General features: G+C 39.3%; 1 protein-coding gene and 1 pseudogene across 5 annotated transcripts in view; one reads left to right on the top strand and one right to left on the bottom strand.

The window, feature by feature from the left end:
* The first annotated feature begins 1,051 nt into the window (after positions 1-1,051).
* The window catches only part of CDKL4 (cyclin dependent kinase like 4), a 54,840-nt gene continuing 30,535 nt past the window's right edge, over positions 1,052-25,356 (top strand). For 2 of the 5 annotated variants that reach the window (XM_005212618.5, XM_005212619.5), the window contains exons 1-3: positions 1,053-1,104; positions 15,259-15,482; positions 18,685-18,806. In XM_005212618.5, the coding sequence (XP_005212675.1) occupies positions 15,315-15,482; positions 18,685-18,806 (290 nt within the window). In that variant the 5' untranslated portion in view covers positions 1,053-1,104; positions 15,259-15,314. 5 annotated transcript variants of the gene reach the window in all.
* LOC782845 (60S ribosomal protein L23a pseudogene) lies at positions 20,940-21,496 on the bottom strand (annotated as a pseudogene).

Here is a 25,356-nt window from a genome sequence, read left to right as displayed (position 1 = left end):
CCTTACTGGGAAAATTACCTATATAGCATGATGAGGGTAAAAATGATAGAAAAATAAGTTGATACAAGCTTATGTAGATTTGAGTTCAGTGGGATTATGTTTGGTCTTAAAGGCGAAGGAGGTAAAAGTTTCTAGTTTTGTTTTTGTTTCTGTCTTTTGTTTCTAAAGATGGGCAGAGATTAGAGGATATGTCTCAGCAAATGAAGGAAGTGGAGAATTGAAGATAGAGAAGAAAAAGGAAGAAGAGTTACCTCTGAGGGAATCAGAATAATCGACATCCTAAATCTGGGCATGATTGGGGAGCATTTTACTGAGGCCAAAGTGTGTATGTGCTCATTAACAACATAGAGTTAGTGTTCCCACGTTCATCTTGTAAACGAGTAGACTTTAGAAAAATTATCTTTTTCCAGTGTTAGTACCTATGACCCCATATAGCATTCATCACATTACTTGTTTGCTTGACTCGCTTCCCTACTGGGTGGCAAACATGTCTTTCACTGTGAATCAGCCCCACATAATAGTAACAATGCTTGCTGAATTATCAAAACAGCAGCGATGGACCGCAACTAATAGATAAAGCTACTTGTTTCGGAAAAGCCTTAAATCTGCTGAGAAGCTATGTGGACACTAGGGCAGAACCAAAGAGGAACGATTAAGAATAGAGGATCTGGCCACCTCAAGGTCTATGCCCAGGGAGGGAAACGGCCTACTGTAACTTCAATGCTAACTTTTAGTGCTCCTGAGGCCTGGGATAGGAACAGTACTTGGTGTGATCGCAATGTTCTGGAAAAGTTAAAACGTTCCCCGAGTGCCTCCTTCAGGGCAGCTTAACAAAGGTTCCGGGAGGAGAAACTGCGGCTGCGTCCACACTCTGCTGTTAAGGGCTGGCCCACAGGTGACCCACCGAGATGCTGAACCCAGGCCGCGAGTTTCCCTGCGGCGGGCGCCGGGGGAACCCGCTCCGGAAGCCGCCCTGCCCTGCGCGGCCTGAGCGTCCGGTTGCCCGGGAGACGCCGCGCGGGGGCTGCCTGCGCACAGCGCCCAGCGCCGTAGTCGCTGCGCCGGGGCCGCTAGAGGCTGTGTCGCCATCGCCCCGTCTGAGCCGTAAGTCCGGCGGTTGGGAGGCAGGTGGGTCAGTGCCGGGGGCGATGGAGAGAGAAACGGGGTCTGGATGGAGGTTTCCAGAGAAGGGAAGGTTCCCTGAGAGAAGGGGAGCGGGGGAGCCTTCCCGATTGGCCTCCTCGGAGGGACAGACAGGGATGGGCGAGGGCCCAGAGGCGATGGGTGGCACCAGCCGACTGTAAGACCCACCCGGTGTGGGCCCCCGGGGCAGCGGAGCGGCTGTGCTTGGGAACATCGACCCCTGGCGTGCCGAGAAGCTGGACTGTCATTAAATGTATGGTCGAGGCTAGTTTAGAAGCCTGGAAATCAAGTGGATTATGCCAGACTTTCAGATCTGTTATGTGTTCACATGAAATGTGAGGCTTTTACACAAAGTTCGTTTCTTGGATTATGTGAATGATGTGGTCTTTGGTTTCCTGGGGTGCTCTTAGTTAATCCTGTTGTATTGTCACGAAGACAGGTTTTTAAACGGGTGTGTGTACTTCTGAAGTTCTGCGATTTGGTATGATGTTTATAAGACAGACGGAGAATGGTTTTATAGCCCATTTTTCCGGTCAGTTTTATTAAATATAAATACATGTTTGTTGCATTGCAAATAATAACAGTGTGGCGGATTGTGACTTTTAGCGTGTAGAATCTGTAACTTGTCTTGGTCTTCAAAGGGTCTCCTTACTCCCCTATTCATAATGCCACGATTTACCAGTTTCCTATAAACTTTTAGATTAGGAAATTAATATGTTTTTTCACCCCATTTCCTCTCCCTTTCTTAATTTTGTTTTCCTTTTCTCAGTATTGTCTTTAAAGGCTAGCTTGAACCCTCGTGACCTGCCTCGTGGTACAATCATGGCAAATAATCTGCCCCCAAATGTTGTCTTAGTTTGTATGTGCATCCTTTTGCAAATCCTCAAGACTAAGGAAGATAAATAGAACATTTTCAAAGAATTTAATGATCCACTCAAGTATCTACCTGTCTGTGTCATATTCACCAGTCGGCCCAAGCCTGTACCTGTTTTTGCCTTTGTACACAGAACTTCATTAACTTTAATAGTCAAACATTTGGTAGATTAGCCAAGAGGTACATAGGTTCAGATTGAAGGTGACTAGTGACTGAAAAATATTCTCTGTCAGTTGCTTCTATTCACTGCAGATAACTGTCTCACTGTTTAATATTGATTTCCTGCCCAGGTACTATATTAACAACCAAAATGTATTACTGCTTTTGTTTAAAGCAGAAAGGTACATATTTAGTGGAAAGGTTAGCAAATAAAATTACGATAAGACTGAAACAGACAGGTCGAGCACCTACTGTGTGCCAGACAGTGGGCAAACAAAGTACCTCAAGTGCAGTAAGTAATGTGTAAAAAAGGAGTGAGGAAGTTGTTAACTCAGTATGTGTGGTGAGAAAGGGCTTGCCTTTGGGGATCAGGGAAATGGTAAGTAGAAAAAGCATTTGAGTTGAACTGCAAAAGATGAAAAGGGTTTGGGGGTCAAACCTTCCAAGCAGCATGTAAGCAGAGACTTAGAGACTTGACAGTGTTTGGGGAAAAAATCTGAGAAGCACTGGCGGGGAAGGTACATTGGGACCAGTGTTGAAAGGACTGTAAATACCATACTACAATTTGAACTTTATTCTGTGACAGTAGAAGCCATAGCCATTTTTGAGAAAGGACGATCTCTGATTATATTGATGTTTGAGAAAGATGTTTTGCTGTCATTGAACTAGATAGGCAGAAAAAAAGTGAGTTGACACTATAGTCCCCCTATATATAGGTTCCTAAAATAGCTCTATTTTGGTATAATAATTTCAAACCTGAAAGCATAGTACAATGAACTCCTATACATTTATATCCTTTAATTGTTTACATTTTGCTCTATTTTTTATTGCTTTCTTTCTCTTTGTGTGTGTATTGTATATATATGCATATTAATTTTTCTGTGCTGTTTGAGAGTACATTGTAGACATCCTGTCCCTTTAAACAGTTCAGTGTTTATTTCCTAAGAACTGGGACATTATCTTATATAACCTCAGTAAAGATTACCAAAATCAGGAAATCTGATATCTGACCTACAATCAGTATTTAGGTTTCACCAGATATCCCAGGATGATTCTTTATAGTTACGATTTTCCCCATTCCAGAACCAAATTCCAGATCACGCATCACATTTCATTTTTTGCTTCTCTTCACTCTCCTTCAGTCTGAAACAGTACTTTGATCTTTGCCTTTCATGACCTTGATATTTTAAGAACACAAGCCAGTTATTTGTAGAATGGTCTTCAGTTTGGCTTTGTCTACTATTACCTTATAATTATATTCAGGTTTCCATTTTTTGGCATAAGTATCACAGAGGAGATCCTGTGTCCTTCTTAGTGGCTCATATGACTCTCCTAGAAATTTCATGTAAATGCGATCATGTGTGTTCCTTATGTGTGTGTGGCTTTTCTTACATAGCATTATGGGGTTTTTTTAAAAATATTTAACATATTATAGCATGTATCAGTACTTTGTTCCTTTCTATTTTGTTTTTAATTTTTATTGTAGTGTAATTGATTTACAGTATTGTGTTAATTTCTTTGTTCTTTTCTATTACTGGTATTTTGAATTGAATGAAATGAATGGTATTTCATTGCATGGATACTCATTCATCAATTGATGGTTTGCTTTCAGTTTAGGACTCCTATGAGTAATGATACTATAAATATTTTGGAAATTCCCTGGTGGTTCAGTGGTTAGGAATTAGTGTTTTCACTGCGGGGACCTGGGTCCACCCCTGGGCCCAGCCACGAGGCACATCCTTTTAATTTCTTTTACTTGACTTATTGCACTGATGAGAACTTTCAAAACAATGTTAAGTAGTGGGTGAAAGCAGACATCTTTTTCTCAGTCTTAGGAGAGAACGATTAAGCCTGATGATGCTACTGCTACGTCGCTTCAGTCGTGTCTGACTCTGTGCGACCCCATGGACTGCAGCCTACTAACTGTAGGTTTTTCACAGATCTCCTGTAGGGAATTCCCTTCTAATACAGTTTGTTGAGATTTTTATTGTGAATGGATGTTGGATTTTTGTCATATCTACTGAGATGCTGCGTTGTTTGTCATATTAATATGATGTTTTGCATTACTAATTTTTAGATATTAAAATAACTTTGCATTCCTGAGATAAATCCTTTGTAGTCATGGCATACATCCACCTTATATGTTTCTACTAATTTTGTTGAGGATTCTTAAATCTATGAGAATAATGATCTATAGTTTTCTTGTGATTTCTTTTTCGGACTTTGTATCAAGGTTAATATTGGCCTTACAGAAGGGGCTGGGAAATGTTCTTTGCTCAATTTTTTAGAACAATTTGTGAAGAGTTGATATTAATTCTTCTCGGTGTTTGGTAGAGTTCATCTGTGAAGCCATCTGAGCCTGGACTTTTCTTTGTAGGTAGATTTTTAATTACCAATTCAGTTTCTTTTATTTTTTAAGGGTGTAATCAGATTTTCTATTTTTCCTTGAGTTAGTTTGATATTTTGTCTTTTTAGGCATTTGGTCAACCAAGGTATCTAATGTGGTTGCTTAAAGTTGTTCATAATATTCTCTGTTAATCTTCTTCTTCTATAGGGTGGTTCTGATTTTGGTAATTTTTCTTTCTTTTTTCTTAGTCCATCTAGATAAAAGTCCATTAATTTTATTGATCTTTTTAAAGAGCGAGTTTTTTCTTTTATTGATTTTTTTGTGATTGTTTTTCTGGTGAAGAGTTGGTCAGTGAGCATGTTGCTGTTCCCTTGTATGTGAATCATTTTCTCTCACTGTTTTTGAGAGATCTCTTCATCTTTGGTTTCCAGAAGTTTGATTATGATTTATCTAAGTATGGATCTCTTCACATTTATCCTACTTGGGGATTTATTAAGCTTCTTGAATCTGTAGTTAGTGTTTTCCATTACGTTTAGAAAGGTTTTGGCCATTATTTCTTCAAATGTAATTTTCTACCCCTTTGTCTCACTCCCTCTTTCTGAGAAATCTCACTACATGTATATTGGTACTGTTGATTTTTGTTCCAGAAGTCTGTTCATCTTAAGGCTTTTGTCTCTCTTTCCAACTGGTCATTTTTTATTAACCTGTTATCAGATTTACTGATTCTGTCTTCTGCCATCTCAAATCTGCTACTGAATCCATCTAGTGAATTTTTCAGTTATATCTTTTGACCCTAAAATTCCCATTTGGTTCTTTTTTATGCTTCTCATTCTTCTGTGGAGATTCCCTGTTTATCTGAGTCATTGTTGTCATATTCTCTTTTCGTTATTTAAATTACTTGAACATATTTATAAAAGCTGATTTTGAAGTCTTTGTCAGCAAAATCCATCTGCTCAGAATTCATTTTTATTGACTTTTTCCCTGAGTATAGGTCACACTTTCCCTTTTCTTAGCATGCTGCATAATTTTTTATTGAAAATTGGACATTTTAGATAAATATTATCCAGAAATTCTGGATTCTGATTTTCTCCCCTGGGTTTTTGTTGGTTTTTTTAATGGGTTGATTTTTGTTTTTGCATTCTGCCTGTATTTCAGAGTCCATCTCCTCCCATATGTGTGGCTGCTAATGTTTCTATTCAGTGTGTTAGTTTTTTAGTCTGGCTTTCTAGAAGTCACCACTGTCTTGCAGAGCTTAGTGGTCGCCAATAATTTGGGCAGTGGTGGTACTCAGACATCTCTAGCCATAAGTCTTCCACCTCTTCTAGGAAATCAGTATGTGGGTTGGAGAGAGGATTCAAAATTCAATCAATCCTCCAACCTGCCAAGCTTTAACTTTTTTTAAGACTTTCTTTGATCTTCCCCGTGTGTGGAAAGCTAATCTAGCCCCTCTGTGGTTCTCTCATTTTTAGGATCTTCCCATAAATCCCTTGGCTGGTCTACACCTCACCCGCATGAGAACCTCATTTTAAGGCTTGAAAAACTGTTTTCTTTCCCATTTGTTTCATATCAATTCATAAGAATTTCACTGACGTTGTCACAGGTTTTCATCTTCTGAGGTATATCAAACACACCGCCTCGGGAGCAAGGCTGCTGGCTCATGACCCGTCCACACTGGCCTTATTACTGCCCTCATTGAACTGGGGGCAGGGGTAGCGGAGGAATGATGGAAGCCTCAGGCAAGAAGCCGCAGACCCCACTGTTCTTAAGTAGCCTTCTAGCAGCGTATCATAAATAAATACTTCCCCATTTGCTTTTTGCTTCTACTCAGTTTCCAGATCCTGAAAACTGTTGTATTTTTGTTTTTGTTTCTTGGACAGTTTTGCTTAGTGTTATCCTTGTGTTTTAGGAAGAAAATTTGCCAATCTCTTTACCCCACCATAGTGGTCAAAGTCTGACCTCTTGTGCTTTTCTGTGGGATTAAAAAAAAAAGAAAAAAAAAACTTCCTCTATTTCCTATACTTAAACCAGTCTAGATTCTCAATCCCTAATTGGACAAATTTTGGTAAACTCTGTCTTTTGAGGAAATTATCCATTTCATCCAAGTTTTCATATTCATTTGCATAAATGCCTACAAAATAGTCTCATGATATTTTAAAAATTCTTCTGTTTTGATGGTTATTCCCTCTTGTGATTTTATTTTACATATTGTTATTTCTCCTTTTTTCCTTCATTAAGTTAGGTAATGATTTGTCTATTTTAAATTTCTCAAGGAACCAGGATTTAGGTTTATTAATTAGATTTACTGTTTTATGTTTTCTTTGATTTATTAATTTCTATTTCAGTTTATTAATTTATTGTTTCCCTTTTTGTGCTTTACTTTGGTTCATTTTGTATTTGCTTTTCTATATTTTTAAATGTTGAACTTAATTTGTTAATTTTTAGCCTTCTATCTTTTTTCTATATGTTTGTTTTGATCTCTGGCTTTTCTTCTCTTTACTGCTTTATGACAGGGTACTTCAACTGTGTTATTATTTTAGATCAGAGTGGTGTTTATCATGGGGGTCTGTCCTGCACCTTGAGGAATGTTTAGCAGCATTCCTGGTCTCTGCATACTCATAAAAATATGTCTCCAGACCCTGAAAAATTCCCCTGGGGGCCAAAACCAACCCTAGTAGAGAACCACTACTTTAAATGTATCTTCTAGATTTTGATATGTTGTATTTTCATAATCATTTTTTTTAATTTTATTAGTTTAGTTTGTGTTTCCCTCTTTACCCAAGAGGTATTTAATAGAAGACTTTTTCACTTCTAGGTAGAAGATCTTTTTTTATTTTATGTTTTTAATTCTTGTTCCAATTTCTTGTTTGATATTTTATGACCAGAATGTTATTTATAATATTTCTACTTTTGAGATTTCCTGATGCTTTCTTTGTGACTTAATAATAATGACTGACACTGAAGCTGAAGATCCAGTACTTTGGCCACCTGATGAGAAGGGCCAACTCATTGGAAAATAACCTGATTCTGGGAAAGATTGAGGGCAGGAGAAGGGGGCGGCAGAGGATGAGACGGTTGGATGGTATCATTGACTCAATGGACGTGAGTTTGAGCAAACTCCAGGAGATAGTGAAGGACAGGGAAGCCTGGGCAAGCTGCAGTCCATGGGGTCGCAAAGAGTCAGACATGCCTGAGCAACTGAACAGAAACAACAGTTTTTGTGACTAGTCCCTGTGTGCTTGATAAGAAGGTCCATTCCGTATTATCAGAGTTTAAAATTCAGTTTATATCTCTCCTCTAGGTTCACTTTACTGCTTGCATTGTTTGGGTCTTCTGCAGAGTTACATATTTTGTGTTCACTGGCCTTGTCTTTTACCGCGTGATGTATTTAAGTCTCTCATTATTAATTTGTTTCTATACATGTCTCCTTGCATGCCCTAGAGTTTCTGCTTTACAACAGTAATTGCTGTGCTGTGTGATTTGAGACTGTTACATCTACATTATGAATTTTTGCTCTTAGCATTAAAACCTGCCCCCTTTTGTCATATTTAATACTTTTTTTAGCTTTAATTTTACTTTGTCTGATACCAAGATCACAAATTCCTTTCTTATTGTTTCCATTTGTCCTATATACCTTTTCCTGTCTCTACATTTTTTTTTCTAATTTTATTTTATTTTTAAACTTTACATAATTATATTAGTTTTGCCAAATATCAAAATGAATCCGCCACAGGTATACATGTGTTCCCCATCCCGAACCCTCCTCCCTCCTCCCTCCCCATACCATCCCTCTGGGCCGTCCCAGTGCACCAGCGCCAAGCATCCAGCATCGTGCATCGAACCTGGACTGGCAACTCATTTCCTACATGATATTTTACATGTTTCATTGCCATTCTCCCAAATCTTCCCACCCTCTCCCTCTCCCACAGAGTCCATAAGACTGTTCTATACATCAGTGTCTCTTTTGCTGTCTCGTACACCGGGTTATTGTTACCATCTTTCTAAATTCCATATATATGCGTTAGTATACTGTATTTATGTTTTTCCTTCTGGCTTACTTCACTCTGTATAATAGGCTCCAGTTTCATCCACCTCATTAGAACTGATTCAAATGTTTTCTTTTTAATGGCTGAGTAATACTCCATTGTGTATATGTACCACAGCTTTCTTATCCATTCATCTGCTGATGGACATCTAGGTTGCTTCCATGTCTTGGCTATTATAAACAGTGCTGCGATGAACATTGGGGTACACATGTCTCTTTCCCTTCTGGTTTCCTCAGTGTGTATGCCCAGCAGTGGGGTTGCTGGATCATAAGGCAGTTCTATTTCCTACATTTTTAACCTTTCTGAATCACTTTATTTTAGGTGTGTCTCTTGCATATAGCTTATAACTGGATCTTGTTTTGTGAGCCATACTTAAAATTTTTCTCATTTAATAAATGACTTAAGCCCACTCATATTTACTGATACAACTTATTTTCGTTTCTATTCTGCCATATTGTTTTATGTTATAATTATTATGTGCAGAATGTAAAATTTTCTGAATTTCTCTATGTACTGTGTTAGATTTATTTTTTTTTCAATTTCTTTGGTATTTTGGAAAGCTTATATTTTTGTTTCAGTAGTTACCTTTAGACTAATGCCTTTTTTTTTTTTTTTTTTTGGCAGAGCTGCACAGTTTGCAGAATTTTAGTTCCCTGACGGGAAGTGAAACGGCAGTAAAAGCACCAAGTGCTAACCACCAGACTGCCAGAGAATTCCCTAGACTAATACTTTAAAAAAAAAAAATTCTCATAGTCCTTGTTTTCTTATTTAACCTTTTGTTCTCTGGTTTGTCAAGTTTTTTTATAATTTTATTTATTTATTATTTATTTGTTTGTTTTTGGCTGTGCTGGGTCTTCGTTACTGTGCGGGCTTTTCTCTAGGTGCGACAAGAAAGGGCTGCTCTTCATCGCAGCGCGTGGACTTCTCACGGCAGTGGTTCTTCTTGTTGAAGAGTATGGGCTCTTGGGCGTGAGGGTTGCAGTAGTTGGAGCTCATGGGCTCAGTAGTTGTGGTTCCTGGGCTCTGGAGCACAGGCTCTATGTGGCATACAGGCTTAGTTGCTGCATAGCATGTGGGACCTTCCCAGACCAGGGATCAAACTTGTGTCTCCTGCATTGGCAGGCGGAGTCTTTACCACCAAGCCCCTAAGGAAGCCCCCAGTTGTTTTTTGTTTTTTCTTAATATATCTTTTGATTCCTACCTGTTCAGTTATCCCAGAGAAGGCAATGGCACCCCACTCCAGTGTTCTTGCCTGGAGAATTCCAGGGACGGGGGAGCCTGGTGGGCTGCTGTCTATGGGGTCGCACAGAGTCTGACACGACTGAAGCGACTTAGCAGCAGCAGCAGTTCAGTTATCCATGAACTTATTCTGCTTCCCTTTTCCCCCATTCTTTTAACAAATTTTTAGTTGCATTACTTCCTACACTATCAAAACTGGTAACATCTACAAGTTTTTACTTATATATTTATTCTTCCACTTTTGTACCTCCCTTTGTTTCAGTCTTTGAATATTTTAAATGTATACAAAGTCTTTGAATACACTGAATACATTAAATGTTCACTATAAGTCCTTTTGCTGAAGTTTTCCCAATCAGCTCTTGGTTGGGTGAAAGTTACCCTCTCAGATTTTTTGAGAAGAGCTCAGGAATATAACATTACTGGAATTCTTGCTTGTTTTACACTGTTGGTCTATTTCCTTGAAGGACAGCTTGGCTGAGTTGAAATCCTTGGCTTTCACTTTCTTCCCTTGAATTTCTTCAAAATGCTGCTGCATTCTCACTTTGCGTTGTACGTTGCTCTTGATAAGTTTGACGTCACTCTAATTCTGTTACACTGAAGTTATTTAGTCTTTATGACTGGAGGCTATGAGAGTGTTTTCTTTATCTTAATAATTTTATTCAAATATGTCTCTGAATTGGTTGTTCTGAGTTAGTTAGCCAATTACCTGATGGGTCCTTTCAATATGTACATTCAGATCTTATTTCCAGAAGTTTTTCTTGGTTTATGTTCAAATATTGGTTCTATTCCATTATTTTGTTTTCTTTCTTAAGGAACTCTAGTTAACTTTTGTTGTATCTTCCTTGCCTATCTTCCATTCAACTGCTGTCTCTCTAAACTCGCTCCCTTCTTCCCCCTCATTTTTAGCCTCTAACCTGCTAGTCTGCCTTTCTTTAATTTCCCTTCTTAAATTTTTATTTCTGTTCTCCTGTTGGCATCTTGTTATTTAGTCTCTATTTCTGAGATCATTTTTCTGTCTCTTTCCTGAGTCAAATCAACTATCAATTTATTTTTTTATCAACATTGTATGTGTGTTAGTCGCTCAGTCGTGTCCGACTCTTTACAACTCAAGGACTGTAGCTGACCAGACTCCTCTATCCATGGAATTCTCCAGACAAGAATACTGGAGTGGGTAGCCATTCCCTTCTCCAGGGGATATTCCCAACCCAGGGATCGAACCCAGGTCCCCCACATGGCAAGCAGGTTCTTCACTGCTGAGCAATTTAAAGTGGTTCTTTCTATCTCCAAATCATTGTTAGAGGATATTTAAATCAGATATTGTGTTAGTTTTCTTCTGCTTCATGGTTAGGTTTTTTGGAAAGTTCTTTTGTTTTTTTTATTTTTTCAGTTGCACTGCTCTGCTTGCAAGACCTCAATTCCCCAACCAAGGGTTGAACTCAGGCCATATCAGTGAAAGCTCTGAATCCTAACCACTGGACAGCCAGGGAATTCCCTCAACCTATTTGTTATTCCTTTATCACTATTCCAGTGGAGAAGGAAATGGGAACCTACTCCAGTATTCTTGCCTGGAAAATCCCATGGACAGAGGAGCCTGGCGGGCTACCGTCCATGGGGTCAGCAAGAGTCAGACACGGCTTAAACGACTTGGCATGCACTATTCCAGGGAACTCCCTGGAATGATTTTATCAGCTGCGATGTTTTATTCTCATTTCTGTTCTCTTCTACTAATAACTTTGTGGGGAGATTACTTTTTTCTATTTTATTTCTTGGGCAGGTTTAGGCTTAGAGTAATTGACAGCCATCCTAGTTCAAGGAAGCCTGCCGTGCTGCTGTGCTGAAGTGCAGTGTCTAATGGATTGTGCTTTCTTAGTGGTGGGAGGAAGGTTTACATAGCCTTCTGTTTCAGAATTCCCTCTTGTCTTGCAGAACTGCAAATTTATCCTCTTGTTTCTTTTCCCCTTCACTTACCTAGTCTCCAACAAAGACTGAATAAGTCTCTCCCTTCCCTGTTACCTTCTCTTCCCCAAGAGTAGGACAAGTTGACTGATGCCTCCTAGATGCCCTTGTACTTTTAAGTCTCATCCCTGTAGTGAGTGCTCAGATCTGCCAGGACACTCTCAGTACTTTTTGTGCTTGCAATGTGTTTTTCTCTTCTGAGGAGTGATGCTAAGTCTATCTTAGACCCTTCTTTTACTCTTCTCTCTTCTTTATAGTTTTTCCAGACCTCACCCCACTCCCATCTTTGCTCTCTGCAAGGGCTTAAAAGGGCAGCTCAAGAGGTATCTTTTCCAGAATTGGGTGTTTATCTTTCTATTTAAGTTTGGACTCCTCTGTCTCCTTATAATGTTGACTGTATTGGATTTATGTGGTTTTATTGCTTTGGTTGACTTCCGTAGCTTTGTGAAAGGTACATGAGAAAGATTCCATTTAAGCTGCTGCCCCTGACCTTGGCTGCCTCAGTTTTCACTGTGCATATCTTGACAAGCCATTTAGGAACTGTGCAGAGCAGGTTTGGGAACTTTGGGTAAGGGTAGAGGATTAGAAAGAAGACATTTGATTTAGAATGTATTGATTTTGAGATGTTTCTGTCCATTCATTTAGAGATGTTCATCAAACAGTGAGATATCTGATCTGAACCTCATGTCAGAGATAGGAATTATAGCTTCTATAAACTCTGATAGAGTCCTAGTAAGCTGGAATTAGAGCCATAAATTCCTTTGTGAAATGCCTGCCTTGTTCTAACGCCTACCTATGTACTCAGATTCATCTCCTATGAACATATAAGGGCTTTGGAAAACAGATAATATGGGCATGTTACTCAGTTCAGTTCAGTCACTCAGTCGTGTCCGACTCTTTGTGACCCCATGGACTGCAGCACGCCAGGCTTCCCTGTCCATCACCAACTCCCAGAGCTTACTCAAACTCACATCCACCGAGTCAGTGATGTTACTAGTAAAGTACTATTTTCTGGTGCTTTATATTATCATATTCAACAGTTTGGTTGATGTGACAGAGATCTAGATATTATTTTTAGCAATCAGTCTTTGCTGCTGAACCTGTTGAAAGAAAAGGAAAATCATAGATCAGTAGATCAGATCACCTACTTGAGGGAAACAAAATAACACATAGACTAAAACTTCATAATTAAGTTTTTTTGGCATATTCAAAATTTCCCTCAGTAACTGTAATGCTCATTAAGTAGGTTGAAGTCATAAATCTTCAATGTTCTATGCCAATAACTTTCTAAAGCAAGTGCCATTTCTCCTGTCCTCCTCCCGATCACCCTTTACTTGGCTGGTGGTGGTAGTTTAGTTGCTAAGTCATGTCTGACTCTTGCGACCTCATGGACTATAGCCCACCAGGCTTCTCTGTCCATGGGATTCTCCAGGCAAGAATTCTGGACTGGGTTGCCATTTCACTCTCCAGGGGATCTGCCAACTCAGGGATCGAACCCATGTCTCCTGCATTGCAAGCAGATTCTTTACTACTGAATCACCGGGGAAGCCCTTTACTTGGCTACAGAAAGACAAATGTATGCATGCCTATACCTAAATGCCTTTAAGATAATAATATCTATATTAAAATTTTTTATATTTGTTTTATTGATTATTTATTTGGCTGTGCTCAGTCTTAGTTGCAGCACATGGAATCTTCGATCTTTGCTGAAGCATGCGGGATTTTTTTTAGTTACAGCCTGCAGGATCTTTAGCTGTGGCATGCAAACTCTTAGTTGCAGCATGTGGAATCTAGTTCCCTGAACAAGGATTGAACCCAAGCTCCCTGCATTGGGAGCGTGAAATCTTAGCTACTGGACCACAAGGAAAGTCTCAATAATTCCTATTTTTAAATACAGTGTAATTAACAGAGTTTTCAGGCTATAACCTGTGATGGATTTTCCATGTGTTACTTGAGTGTGTGCTTAAGTTTTCTTCCTTTTATAGGAGAAAATAAAATCAAAAAACAACAACAAAGAAATGGCATTTGTAAAAGCACAAATTTTTAAAAGGTAGTACTCCTTTACCTCTTAAATACGTTTCCCAGTTGTGTATTTTTATGGTTGCAAGCAAGAGTAGATGATTTCTTTCTCCACTGAGATACTCTTTAGATGGAAAAGACAATAATGGTGAAGTAAAAAAAAAAAAACTGTCCTCATTTGAAACATGAGAAGTTTTTAAAGTGATTGGCTCTTTCACTTGACATTTTATTAATCTGAATACCTGGATAAAGCTGTTCTTCAAATTGCGCGTTCTTTTGAATTCACCAAAAGGCAGTGTAGTGTTGTGAGTCAAATTGTGGTCTCTGGAACCCTACTGCCTGAGTTCTCAGTCCATGCTTCCTTTACTGTGCCTGCTTTCTCATCTGTATAATTGAATACAAATAACACCTACTTCATAAAAATTTGTGCAGATGATCTGTAATTTCATTGGAACAATGTTGTTTAATTGCTAACTATTACTGTGAGATTATATCATCAAGATTCTGGGGTGGGATTTTTGAGACTATTTAGAATTTGTGTATCTTTCATTGCTAGATGTATATGTCTAATTGTGTTGGCTTCATGTGTTACTTAGCGTGTCAACCAGTTACCACAAAATTGATGGATGTATGATGCAAGACAGAAAAATCAAAAATAGTATTATCATAGAAGTCTCTATGGATATGAAAGCATTCATGAAGAATTAGAGCTGCCTTAATTTTTTGTGCTTTTTATTATTTTCCTTAGGATCTAAGAATTTAAGGATCCATTCCTCCATACATGTAAACCCTAGGGGCACTTTCGTGCATTGGAGAAGGAAATGGCAACCCACTCCAGTGTTCTTGCCTGGAGAATCCCAGAGATGGGGGAGCCTGGTGGGCTGCCATCTGTGGGGTCGCACAGAGTCGGACACGACTGAAGCGACGCAGCAGCAGCAGCAGCAGCAGCAGGGGTCAGAAACGATACTCTAGAAAGATTTTGTTAGTGTTTTTAATGACCGCTTTGTTCAGCAGCCGTCTCTCTTCTGTCCACCAGGTGGCAGTAGAGCACTTTGTATCCATACCATGCCCTGTTCCCACTTCGTAGCCAGCAGTATTAACCTGGAATAGGACCAGAAAACACCATACACCAGAGTGTGCAGTGTTCCTTCAGCTGGGTTTTACAGCATCATATTTTAAACATTTTATTGAGGATAATGACAACAATAGATTGGATAATATTCCTTTCCACAAATTCTTTTAGCTCAACTGAAGTACACACAAACCCATGATAAGAAGTATATGTGGAATCTTTGCAGTAGTTGGAATAACTACATAGGACTTACTGAATTAACAAAACAATCTCCAGATATTTTTTAGTATATTTAAGGTTAAATGGAAATAAACCTTTGGCATCCAGGGCAAATTAATTTTAGGTGGTAAACTGTGAGAGCCCTATCCTTGGTAAAGTGATTAAGCCAAGCCATCTTATTTTCCAGGTGCAACACTGCGCTGCAAGTCAATCAGTACAGAAATTTAAATCACTTCAACACCAATGGAGAAGTATGAAAAATTAGCTAAGATTGGGGAGGGGTCTTATGGGGTTGTATTCAAATGCAGAAACAAAACCTCGGGACAAGTGGTAGCTATTAAAAAATTTGTGGAATCCGAAGATGATCCTGTCGTTAAGAAAATAGCTCTAAGAGAAATACGCATGTTAAAGGTAGGTTAACTTCCTCTGTACATCTATAATATCACAGTACTGGAAAATTACAAAGAATTTTAAAGTGATCTTTTTTTTTTTCTGTTGGACTTAAATTCCTCTGTATCAGCAACTCTGTAAATAGATCATCACTTTGGGCTTTGGCCACTCTGATCTTTAAGTGATATTATGAGTACAGCCATAGACTGTTCAAATTTTGATTGTTAAAAACTCATTCTGGTTGGTAAATATTCAGTGTCTTAAGTCCCCTCATCCCCAGTGTTTATCCTCCCCTTCAGCCCTGGCCTTTCCTCCCAACCCCCAGCCAAGTCCTTCTCCCCATAAACCAGCAACCAAAAGGGCTTTTTGTGGTACAGAGGGACCCACAGGGCTGCATCAGAGTGCCTGTAGTCATCGATCTGGTTTGGGCCCGCCTGAGCTCACTGGTTCTTAAGACACATTGACCATCACCCCCAGCTATGTATACACACTTTACACAAAGCCTTTACATTGTTTTTAAAGGCTTTAAAACAACATAGGATTTAATATGGAAGATTCACAAGTTTTCTATGCAAATTTTTTCCTATCCTAAAAAATCTTACAAGTTTAGAGCCGTAAGAGAGCTTAGAGATGCTTCTCATGCGACATAGGGAGGAAACTGAGACAAAAGGCAGTGCACCGGGATGCCCTGAGGACCTTGTTGGAATGCAGATTCTAAGTCTAGGTCTGGGGTCAGCCTGAGATTCCGTGTTTCTAACAAACTCCCTGATGGCACAGATGCTGCTTGTCTGTGGACCACACTTTGAGTAACAAAAGTGTGATTTCCTCAGGAACACACAGCTCACCTTGGCTTTTTGGCATATGTCACCTGTTTACAGGAAAACCCCAGAAATCTAGTTTTTAAAAGGAGATAAAACTCCCTTCCCTTTAAAAACATTTGTAGCAGGTTTCCTCAACTAAAAAGTTTTAGCATTTTGTTTAAAATATGACTTGATATGCACGGAGTTTTCAAGAGCACATCCATCATGATTTTAAAAACAGTTCCCTGTTAACTTCGTGGCCAGCAGAGAGTGCTGATCAGACACACAGCTCATCACAGATGAACTGGGTGTGTCTGAACCTGGCAGTGGGTGGTTTTCTAATAGGAAAGCTTTTTATGCACCCACTCCCACCAACCCTTCAAGTACAGTTAATGCTCAGGTAGCACCTCCTGGGTTACAAGTGTCCAATTTAAGGGTGCACTTGAAGGTAAAAAAAATAGCCAGATTCCAACTCACTTTGGTCTCCAGTGATGGCTCTCTGATGGTAAAGAATCTGCCTGCAATGCAGGAGACCCAGGTTCGATCCCTGGGTTGGGAAGATCCCCTGGAGAAGGGAATAGCTACCCAGTCCAGTATTCTTGCCTGGAGAGTCCCATGGACAAAGGAGCCTGGCGGGCTACAGTCCATGGGGTCGCAGAAAGGACACCACTGAGAACTAAGCACGATGGCTCTCTGAAGGTGCGTCTCTCCTGCCTCTGGTATGTTTCACCCACCTGCGCCCTGAAGAGATCCCTTCCGTGATAAACCTACCTTACTTTCCTCACATACTCCTACTATTTAAATTTCCTTTGATTTCCTCCTCACTACCTGTTTTTCTTTACACAAGTCACTGTTTTCTGATCTAAGTTCATTTGATTTGCAAAGAAGATATAAATTGCCAATCCACTCAGAGAGAGAGCTGAAAACCTTGCCAGCACATCCAGCTGCAGTACCTGCGCATCCCTGACTCTTGATAGAGACTCTTAGCTCCCAGTCTGCAGTTTTGGCTCAGCACGAAGCATCTGGCTCACCTGTGTGACCTGTTCCGTCCACTGTTTGCCTTTCTGCTCTTTTAGCTGGTGGAGCACATAGGAGACACATTGATCTGGTGCCCCGGGTGTATAGTTAATGTGTAATGTGTTCTCTTTCCCCACACTGTTGAGCAGCAGGCACATAGTCACAGGGTGATACTTTTTGTTCTGGGTTATTTTTTTTTTTTTTGGTTGGTTGGTTTTTTGTTTTGTTTTCTTTTCTTTTCTTTTTCTTTTTTTGATCAAGCCATGCTTACAGATAAGAGAGAGTATACTGTACAAGTCACGGTACTTTAAGCCTCTCTACCGGGCCTGCAAAATATTTGTTGAGTTTCTACAATATACAAAATACTGCATATCTTTCTGAGTAAATGGTGTCTAGGGTTTGGAAAGTTAATTCGTCTACTGTAGTGGGAAAACAACAGGAAGATGACTCAAAAGTAGGAGTGATGAGATGTCCTGGTTTATAGCTTCTGTCCCAGTGTTCCATGTGGTTAGCATCCCTTTTTGTCTGGCTAGCATTTTCTTTCAAAAGTGTGGTAGTTCACGTGTGAAATTATACAGTCACTTACCTATAGGCAGAGTGACCACGTTTGCCAATTTGCCTGGGACAGTCCTGGTTTATACTCGTTACCCTGGTTGGGTGATAAATTATGTAGTTACTTTAGTGATATTATCTTACTTAATCGGGGTTTTTCCTTTGATTTGCGACATTGTGAAATGCTTGTGAAAGGCAGCCTTGTGAAATGCTTCAGTCTGGGAATTGAATTTAACTCATTAAACATCTCAGCATAAGAGAGAACAAGAAAATCAAAGAAGAGAGCTGAAAATGTGATAAATTTAGACACAGACTAACCATAAGGATTCCTGGAATATGCAGTTATTTCAGATTCGAGGGTTGAGATCTAGTCTTTCTGAGCACAACACTAAAATCCAAGCCGGATTTCAATGCAGCCATTTACATTAAATCTATGACAGTATATAAGCTAAATGGGTATAGATGATTTTTATAGTCTTTTACTCAATAATTCCATTACCATTCTATATTCAGATCATCTTACAACTTGTATACTTAGAATTTCCACTAAATTCATAAAGCATTTTTAATTTTAGTGCTTATATTTTAAGTTGTACTTTGCTATCTCCAGAGAGATTCAAGCAGCTTAGTTACCCTTTACTATGGGGTATGTTAGATAAATTCTTTCTTCCAGCTTTAAGATTCTTTGGTACTTACTAAGAGTAGTTCCTCTTTTGAGTAACTGTAATAATTTCTCGGCAAGAAATGCACAGAGAAAGATGAGCAAAGCCTTTGGCTCTTAAAATTGTAAGGGGTCTGGGAGAAACTATTACAAGAAGTGAATCACCAACTTTTGTATTTCAATTCCTTTGCAGCAATTAAAACATCCAAATCTTGTGAACCTCATTGAGGTGTTCAGGAGAAAGAGGAAAATGCATTTAGTCTTTGAGTACTGTGATCACACACTTTTAAATGAGCTGGAAAGAAACCCAAACGGGTAAGTAATCTAGAAAACTGAAGTTCTGCTGGCTAGTTCCAGGTTCATTACATGTGGGATTCAGTTTAGTTCAGTTCAGTTGCTCAGTCGTGTCCAACTCTTTGCGACCCCATGGACTGCAGCACACCAGGCCTCCCTATCCATCATCAACTCTGGAAGCTTACTCAAGCTTATGTTCACTGAGCCAGTGATGCCATCCGACCATCTCATCCTCCATCATCCCCTTCTCCTCCCTCCCTCAATCTTTCCCAGCATCAGGGTCTTTTCAAATGAGTCAGTTCTTCACATCAGGTGGCCAAAGTATTGGAGTTTCAGCTTCAGCATCAGTTCTTCCAATGAATAATCAAGATTGATTTCCTTTAGGATTGACTGGTTGGATTTCCTTGCAGTCCAAGGGACTCTAAAGAGTCTTCTCCAACACCACAGTTAAAAAGTATCAATTCTTTGGCACTCAGCTTTCTTTATAGTCCAACTTTCACATCCATACATGACTACTGGAAAAACCATAGCTTTGACTAGGCAGAATCTTTGTTGGTGAAGTAATATCTCTGCTTTTTAATTTGTTGTCTAGGTTGGTCATAGCTTTTCTTCCAAGGAGCAAGTGTCTTTTAATTTCATGGCCACAGTCACCATCTGCAGTGATTTTGGAGCTCAAAATAAAGTCTGTCACTGTTTCCATTGTTTCCCCATCTATTTCCCATGAAGTGATGGGACCAGATGCCATGATCTTAGTTTTTTGAATGTTGAGTTTTAAGTTGGGTTTTTCACTCTTTTCTTTCACCTTCATCAAGAGGCTCTTTAGTTCCTCTTCGCTTTCTGCCATTAGGGTGGTGTCATCTGCATATCTGAGGTTATTGATATTTCTCCCAGCAGTCTTGATTCCAGGTTGAGCTTTATCCAGCCCATCATTTTGATGGTGTCCTCTGCATATAAGTTAAATAAGCAGGGTGACAATATACAGCCTTGATGTACTCCTTTCCTGGTTTTGAACCAGTCCGTTGCTCCATGTCCAGTTCTAACTATTGCTTCTTGACCTGCATACAGATTTCTCAGCAGGCAGGTCAGGTGGTCTGGTATTCCCATCTCTTTCAGAATTTTCCACAGTTTATTGTGATCCACACAATCAAAGGCTTTGACATAGTCAATAAAGCAGAAGTAGATGTTTTTCTGTAACTCTCCTGCTTTTTTGATGATCCAACAGATGTTGGCAATTTCTGGTTCCTCTGCCTTTTCTAAATCCAGCTTGAACAGCTGGAAGTTCACGGTTCACATACTGTTGAAGCCTGGCTTGGAGAACTTTGAGCATTACTTTACTAGCGTGTGAGATGAATGCAATTGTGTGGTAGTTTGAACATTCTTTGGCATTGCCTTCCTTTGGGATTGGAGTGAAAACTGACCTTTTCTAGTCCTGTGGCCACTGCTGAGTTTTCCAAATATGCTGGCATATTGAGTGCAGCACTTTCACAGCATTATCTTTCAGGATTTGAAATAGCTCAGCTGGAATTCCATCGCCTCCACTAGCTTTGTTCATAGTGATGCTTCCTAAGGCCCACTTGACTTCACATCCCAGGATGTCTAACTCTAGGTGAGTGATCACACCATTGTGATTATGTGGGTCATTAAGACCTTTTTTGTATAGTTCTTCTGTGTATTCTTGTCACTTCTTCTTAATATCTTATGCATCTATTAGGTCCATACCATTTCTGTCCTTTATTATGCCTATCTTTGCATGAAATATTCCCTTGGTATCTCTAATTTTCTTGAAGAGATCTCTAGTCTTTTCCATTCTATTGTTTTCTTCTATTTCTTTGCATTGATCACTGAGTGATTTTTATCTCTCCTTGCTATTCTTTGGCACTCTGTACTCACATGGGTATATCTTTCCTTTTCTCCTTTGCCTTTCACTTCTCTTCTTTTCTCAGCTATTTGTAAGGCCTCCTCAGACAACCATTTTGCTTTTTTGCATTTCTTTTTCTTGGGGATGGTCTTGATTACTGCCTCCTGTACAGTGTCACAAACCTCCATCCATAGTTCTTCAGGCACTCTATCAGATCTAATCTCTTGACTCTATTTGTCACTTCCACTGTATAATCATAAGAGATTTCATTTAGGTTATATCTGAATGGTCGAGTGGTTTTCCCTATGTTTTTCTTTTTTTTTTTTTTATAGTGAAAACTTTTATATTTGGAATTAGCCAGCTGGACTCAGTTTAGATGATGCCAATTTTGTTGGCAACATCCAAAGCATCATAGTCAGGAGCCAGTCGAACATATGCCTTCTTCTCTCCATCAGGCCTGATCAGAGTATTGACCTTAGCCACGTCAATGTCACAGAGCTTCTTCACAGCCTGTTTAATTTGGTGCTTGTTGGCCTTGACATCCACAATGAATACCAGTGTGTTGTCTTCTATTTTCTTCATGGCTGACTCGGTGGTGAGGGGGAATTTGATGATGGCATAGTGGTCAAGTTTGTTTCTCCTAGGGGCGCTCTTCCAAGGATATTTGGGCTGCCTCCTGAGCCACAGTGTTTTGGGCTGCCAGAAGGTGGGCAATGTCTGGATCTTCTTTTTTTTGTGGCTGTGGACACCTTTCAACACTGCTTTCTTGGCCTTCAAAGCCTTTGCTTTGGCTTCAGCTTTAGGAGGAGCAGGGGCTTCCTTCTTCGCCTTCGGCGCCATCTTCATGAAAAGCTTCCCTATGTTTTTCAATATAAGTCTGAATTTGGCAATAAGAAATTCATGATCTGAGCCACAGTCAGCTCCCGGTCTTGTTTTTGCTGACTGTATAGAGCTTCTCCATCTTTGGCTGCAAAGAATATAATCAGTCTGATTTCGGTGTTGACCATCTGGTGATGTAGAGTCTTCTCTTGTGTTATTGGGAGAGGGTGTTTGCTATGACCACTGCATTCTCTTGGCAAAACTCAATTAGCCTTTGCCGTGCTTCATTCTGTACTCCAAGGCCAAATTTCCTATTACTCCAGGTAGCTCTTGACTTCCTACTTTTGAATTCCAGTCCCCTATAATGAAAAGGACACCTTTTTTGGGTGTTAGTTCTAAAAGGTCTTGTAGGTCTTCATAGAACCGTTCAACTTCAGCTTCCTCAGCATTACTGGTTGGGGCATAGACTTGGATTACCGTGATAGTGAATGGTTTGCTTTGGAAACGAACAGAGATCATTGTGTCATTTTTGAGATTGCATCCAAGTACTGCATTTCAGACTCTTTTGATGACTATGATGGCTACTCCATTTCTTTTAAGAGATTCTTGCCCACAGTAGTATATATAATGGTCATCTGAGTTAAATTCACCCATTCCAGTCCATTTGAGTTCGCTGATTCCTAAAATCTCGATGTTCACTCTTGCCATCTCCTGTTTGACCACTTCCAATTTGCCTTGATTCATGGACCTAACATTCCAGGTTCCTATGCAATATTGCTCTTTATAGTATCAGACTTTACTTCCATCACCAGTCACATCCACAACTGGGTGTTGCTTTTGCTTTGGCTCCATCTCTTCATTCTTTCTGAAATTATTTCTCCACTGATCTCCAGTAGCATATTGGGCACCTACCAGCCCTAGGAATTCATCTTTCATTGTCCTATCTTTTTGCCTTTTCATACTGTTCATGGGGTTCTAAAGGCAAGAATATTGAAGTGTGGGATTAACGATGGCAAATTTCAGATCTGAGCCCCCTTCTGCCTGTTTGCATCTGCTGGCTCTTTCTCTCCAATCTCAGGATGTGCTCAAAGGGCAAATGAATATTAACCAAAGGTAATGTTAACTTAGAGGAATAATGTATAGTATTTAATAGACAAATCTACTGCAAATACAAATTACAATGTATTTCAAAGCTATATGTATTTCAGAGTGATTCAAAGTTATATGTTAGATTGTCCGAATTCAAGGAATGAACCATAGTTCTTTCATATAATTCACTAAAGTTAAAGGAGAAAAAATACTTGTTTGATAAAATTTGGAAAGTCAGTTGATAAATTCAACATCTTCTCCTGATTATTTGGTGGAAAAAAAACCTTAGCAAACTAGAACTAAAATACTTTTTATACACACAAACACACACACACACACATACAGACATACAACTTCTCCAAATTGACTGCAAATTTTATATTCAATGATAAAGCACTAGAGAAACCATCATTAAAGTGAGAAATAAAACATGAGAACTCTAGCCAGCATAATGTACTAAGAAAAACAAATAGGATTTAAAACTTCGGAAAACAAGATAAAATTTCCATTATTTGCATGATATTATTGTAGTCTAACAGAATTACCTAGAGTTACTAAAACGAATGGAATTCAGTTTTCATATACATATATATACATATATCTGTGTGTATGTGTATATATATATATGTACATATATATGTTTGTATGTATAGCACTCTAAATTCTGTACACAAAAAGTAATAGCTTTTGTATCAATCAGTACTGTAGAAAATCTAATGGAAAAGGATCCCATTCAAATGTCAACAATAAAAGTGTTTAGGAATAAAGATACAAAAGATGTTAAAACTTTGCCTAAAAACAATTACAAAACTGAGATACACAAAGGATTTTATTTAAATGAACATATATTTCTGGATGGAAGTATTCATTATTATATTTTGGCTTCCTTCCTGATTTATATATTGCACAAAAATCTAATCAGAATGCCAATGGTTTTTTTTTCCTTTGTGAACTTATTTATTTTTCAATTGAACGATAATTGCTTTATAGAATTTTGTTATTTTCTGTCAAACTTCAACATGAATCAGCCATAGTTGAGAAAGTTCAACTAAACCAAGAAATTTTTTAAAGAAGAAGAAATGCAACTTCAACTGCCAAATAATGTCATATTAGTTTTAGAGAGTCCCTTTGACAAAAAGTATGTAAACAAAACTAAAAAAGAAGTGGCAAATTGGGTGAATCTTTGCCAAATGAAGAATTAATATCATTTCATACATACACATGTAGATTTTGCAAATCAAATTTTTTAAAAGATTCAGTTCAGTTCAGTTCAGTCGCTCAGTCGACTGTCCGACTCTTTGCGACCCCATGAATCGCAGCACGCCAGGCCTCCCTGTCCATCACCAACTCCCAGAGTCCACCCAAACCCACGTCCATCGAGTCAGTGATGCCGTCCAACCATCTCATCCTCTGTCGTCCCCTTCTCCTCCTGCCCCCAATCCCTCCCAGCATCAGAGTCTTTTCCAATGAGTCAACTCTTCCCATGAGGTGGCCAAAGTATTGGAGTTTCAGCTTCAACATCAGTCCTTCCAAAGAACATCCAGGACTGATCTCCTTTAGAATGGACTGGTTGGATCTCCTTGCAGTCCAAGGGACTCTCAAGAGTCTTCTCCAACACTACAGTTCAAACCATCAATTATTCTGCACTCAGCTTTCTTTATAGTCCACCTCTCACATCTATACATGACCACTGGAAAAACCATAGCCTTGACTAGATGGACTTTTGTTGGCAAAGTAATATCTCTGCTTTTTAATATGCTGTCTAGGTTGGGCATAACTTTCCTTCCAAGGAGTAAGCGTCTTTTAATTTCATGGCTGCAATCACCATCTTCAGTGATTTGGGAGCCCAGAAAAATAAAGTCTGACACTGTTTCCACTGTTTCCCCATCTATTTCCCATGAAGTGATGGGACCGGATGCCATGATCTTCGTTGTCTGAATGTTGAGCTTTAAGCCAACTTTTTCACTCTCCACTTTCACTTTCATCAAGAGGCTTTTGAGTTCCTCTTCACTTTCTGCCATAAGGGTGGTGTCATCTGCATGTCTGAGGTTATTGATATTTCCCCCAGCAATCTTTATTCCAGCCTGTGCTTCTTCCAGCCCAGCGTTTCTCTTGATGTACTCTCAATATAAGTTAAATAAGCAAGGTGACAATATACAGCCTTGACCTACTCTTTTCCCAGTTTTGAACCAGTCTGTTGTTCCATGTCCAGTTCTAACTGTTGCTTCTTGACCTGCACACAGATTTCTCTGTATGGAAATCTCTGTAGGAGGCAGATAAGGTGGTCAGGTAGTCCCATCTCTTTAAGAATTTTCCACAGTTTGTTGTGATCCACACAGTCAAAGGCTTTAGTGTAGTTAATGAAGCAGGGTAGATGTTTTTCTGGAATTCCCTTGCTTTTCCTATGATTTAGTAGATGTTGGCAATTTGGTCTCTGGTTCCTCTGCCTTTTCTAAATCCAGCTGGTACATCTGGAAGTTCTTGGTTTATGTACTGTTGAAACCTAGCTTGAAGTATATTTTAGCATTATATTGCTAGCATGTTTAATGAGTTCAGTTGTGCGGTAGTTTGAACATTCTTTGGCATTGCCCTTCTTTGGGATTAGAAAGAAAACTGACCTTTTCCAGTCCTGTGGCCAGTGCTGAGTTGTTCAAATTTGCTGGCATACTGAGTGCAGCACTTTCACAGCATCATCTTTTAGGATTTGGAATAGCTCAACTGGAATTCCCTCACCTCCACTAGCTTTGTTTGTCATAATGCTTCCTAAGGCCCACTTGACTTCACTCCAGGATATCTGGCTCTAGG

This window comes from Bos taurus, chromosome 11, assembly GCF_002263795.3.
Source record: "Bos taurus isolate L1 Dominette 01449 registration number 42190680 breed Hereford chromosome 11, ARS-UCD2.0, whole genome shotgun sequence".
In the NCBI taxonomy this organism is placed as follows: Eukaryota; Metazoa; Chordata; class Mammalia; order Artiodactyla; family Bovidae; genus Bos; species Bos taurus.
Note: the sequence above shows the minus strand (reverse complement) of the source record. Positions and strands in the feature narration are given on the sequence as shown.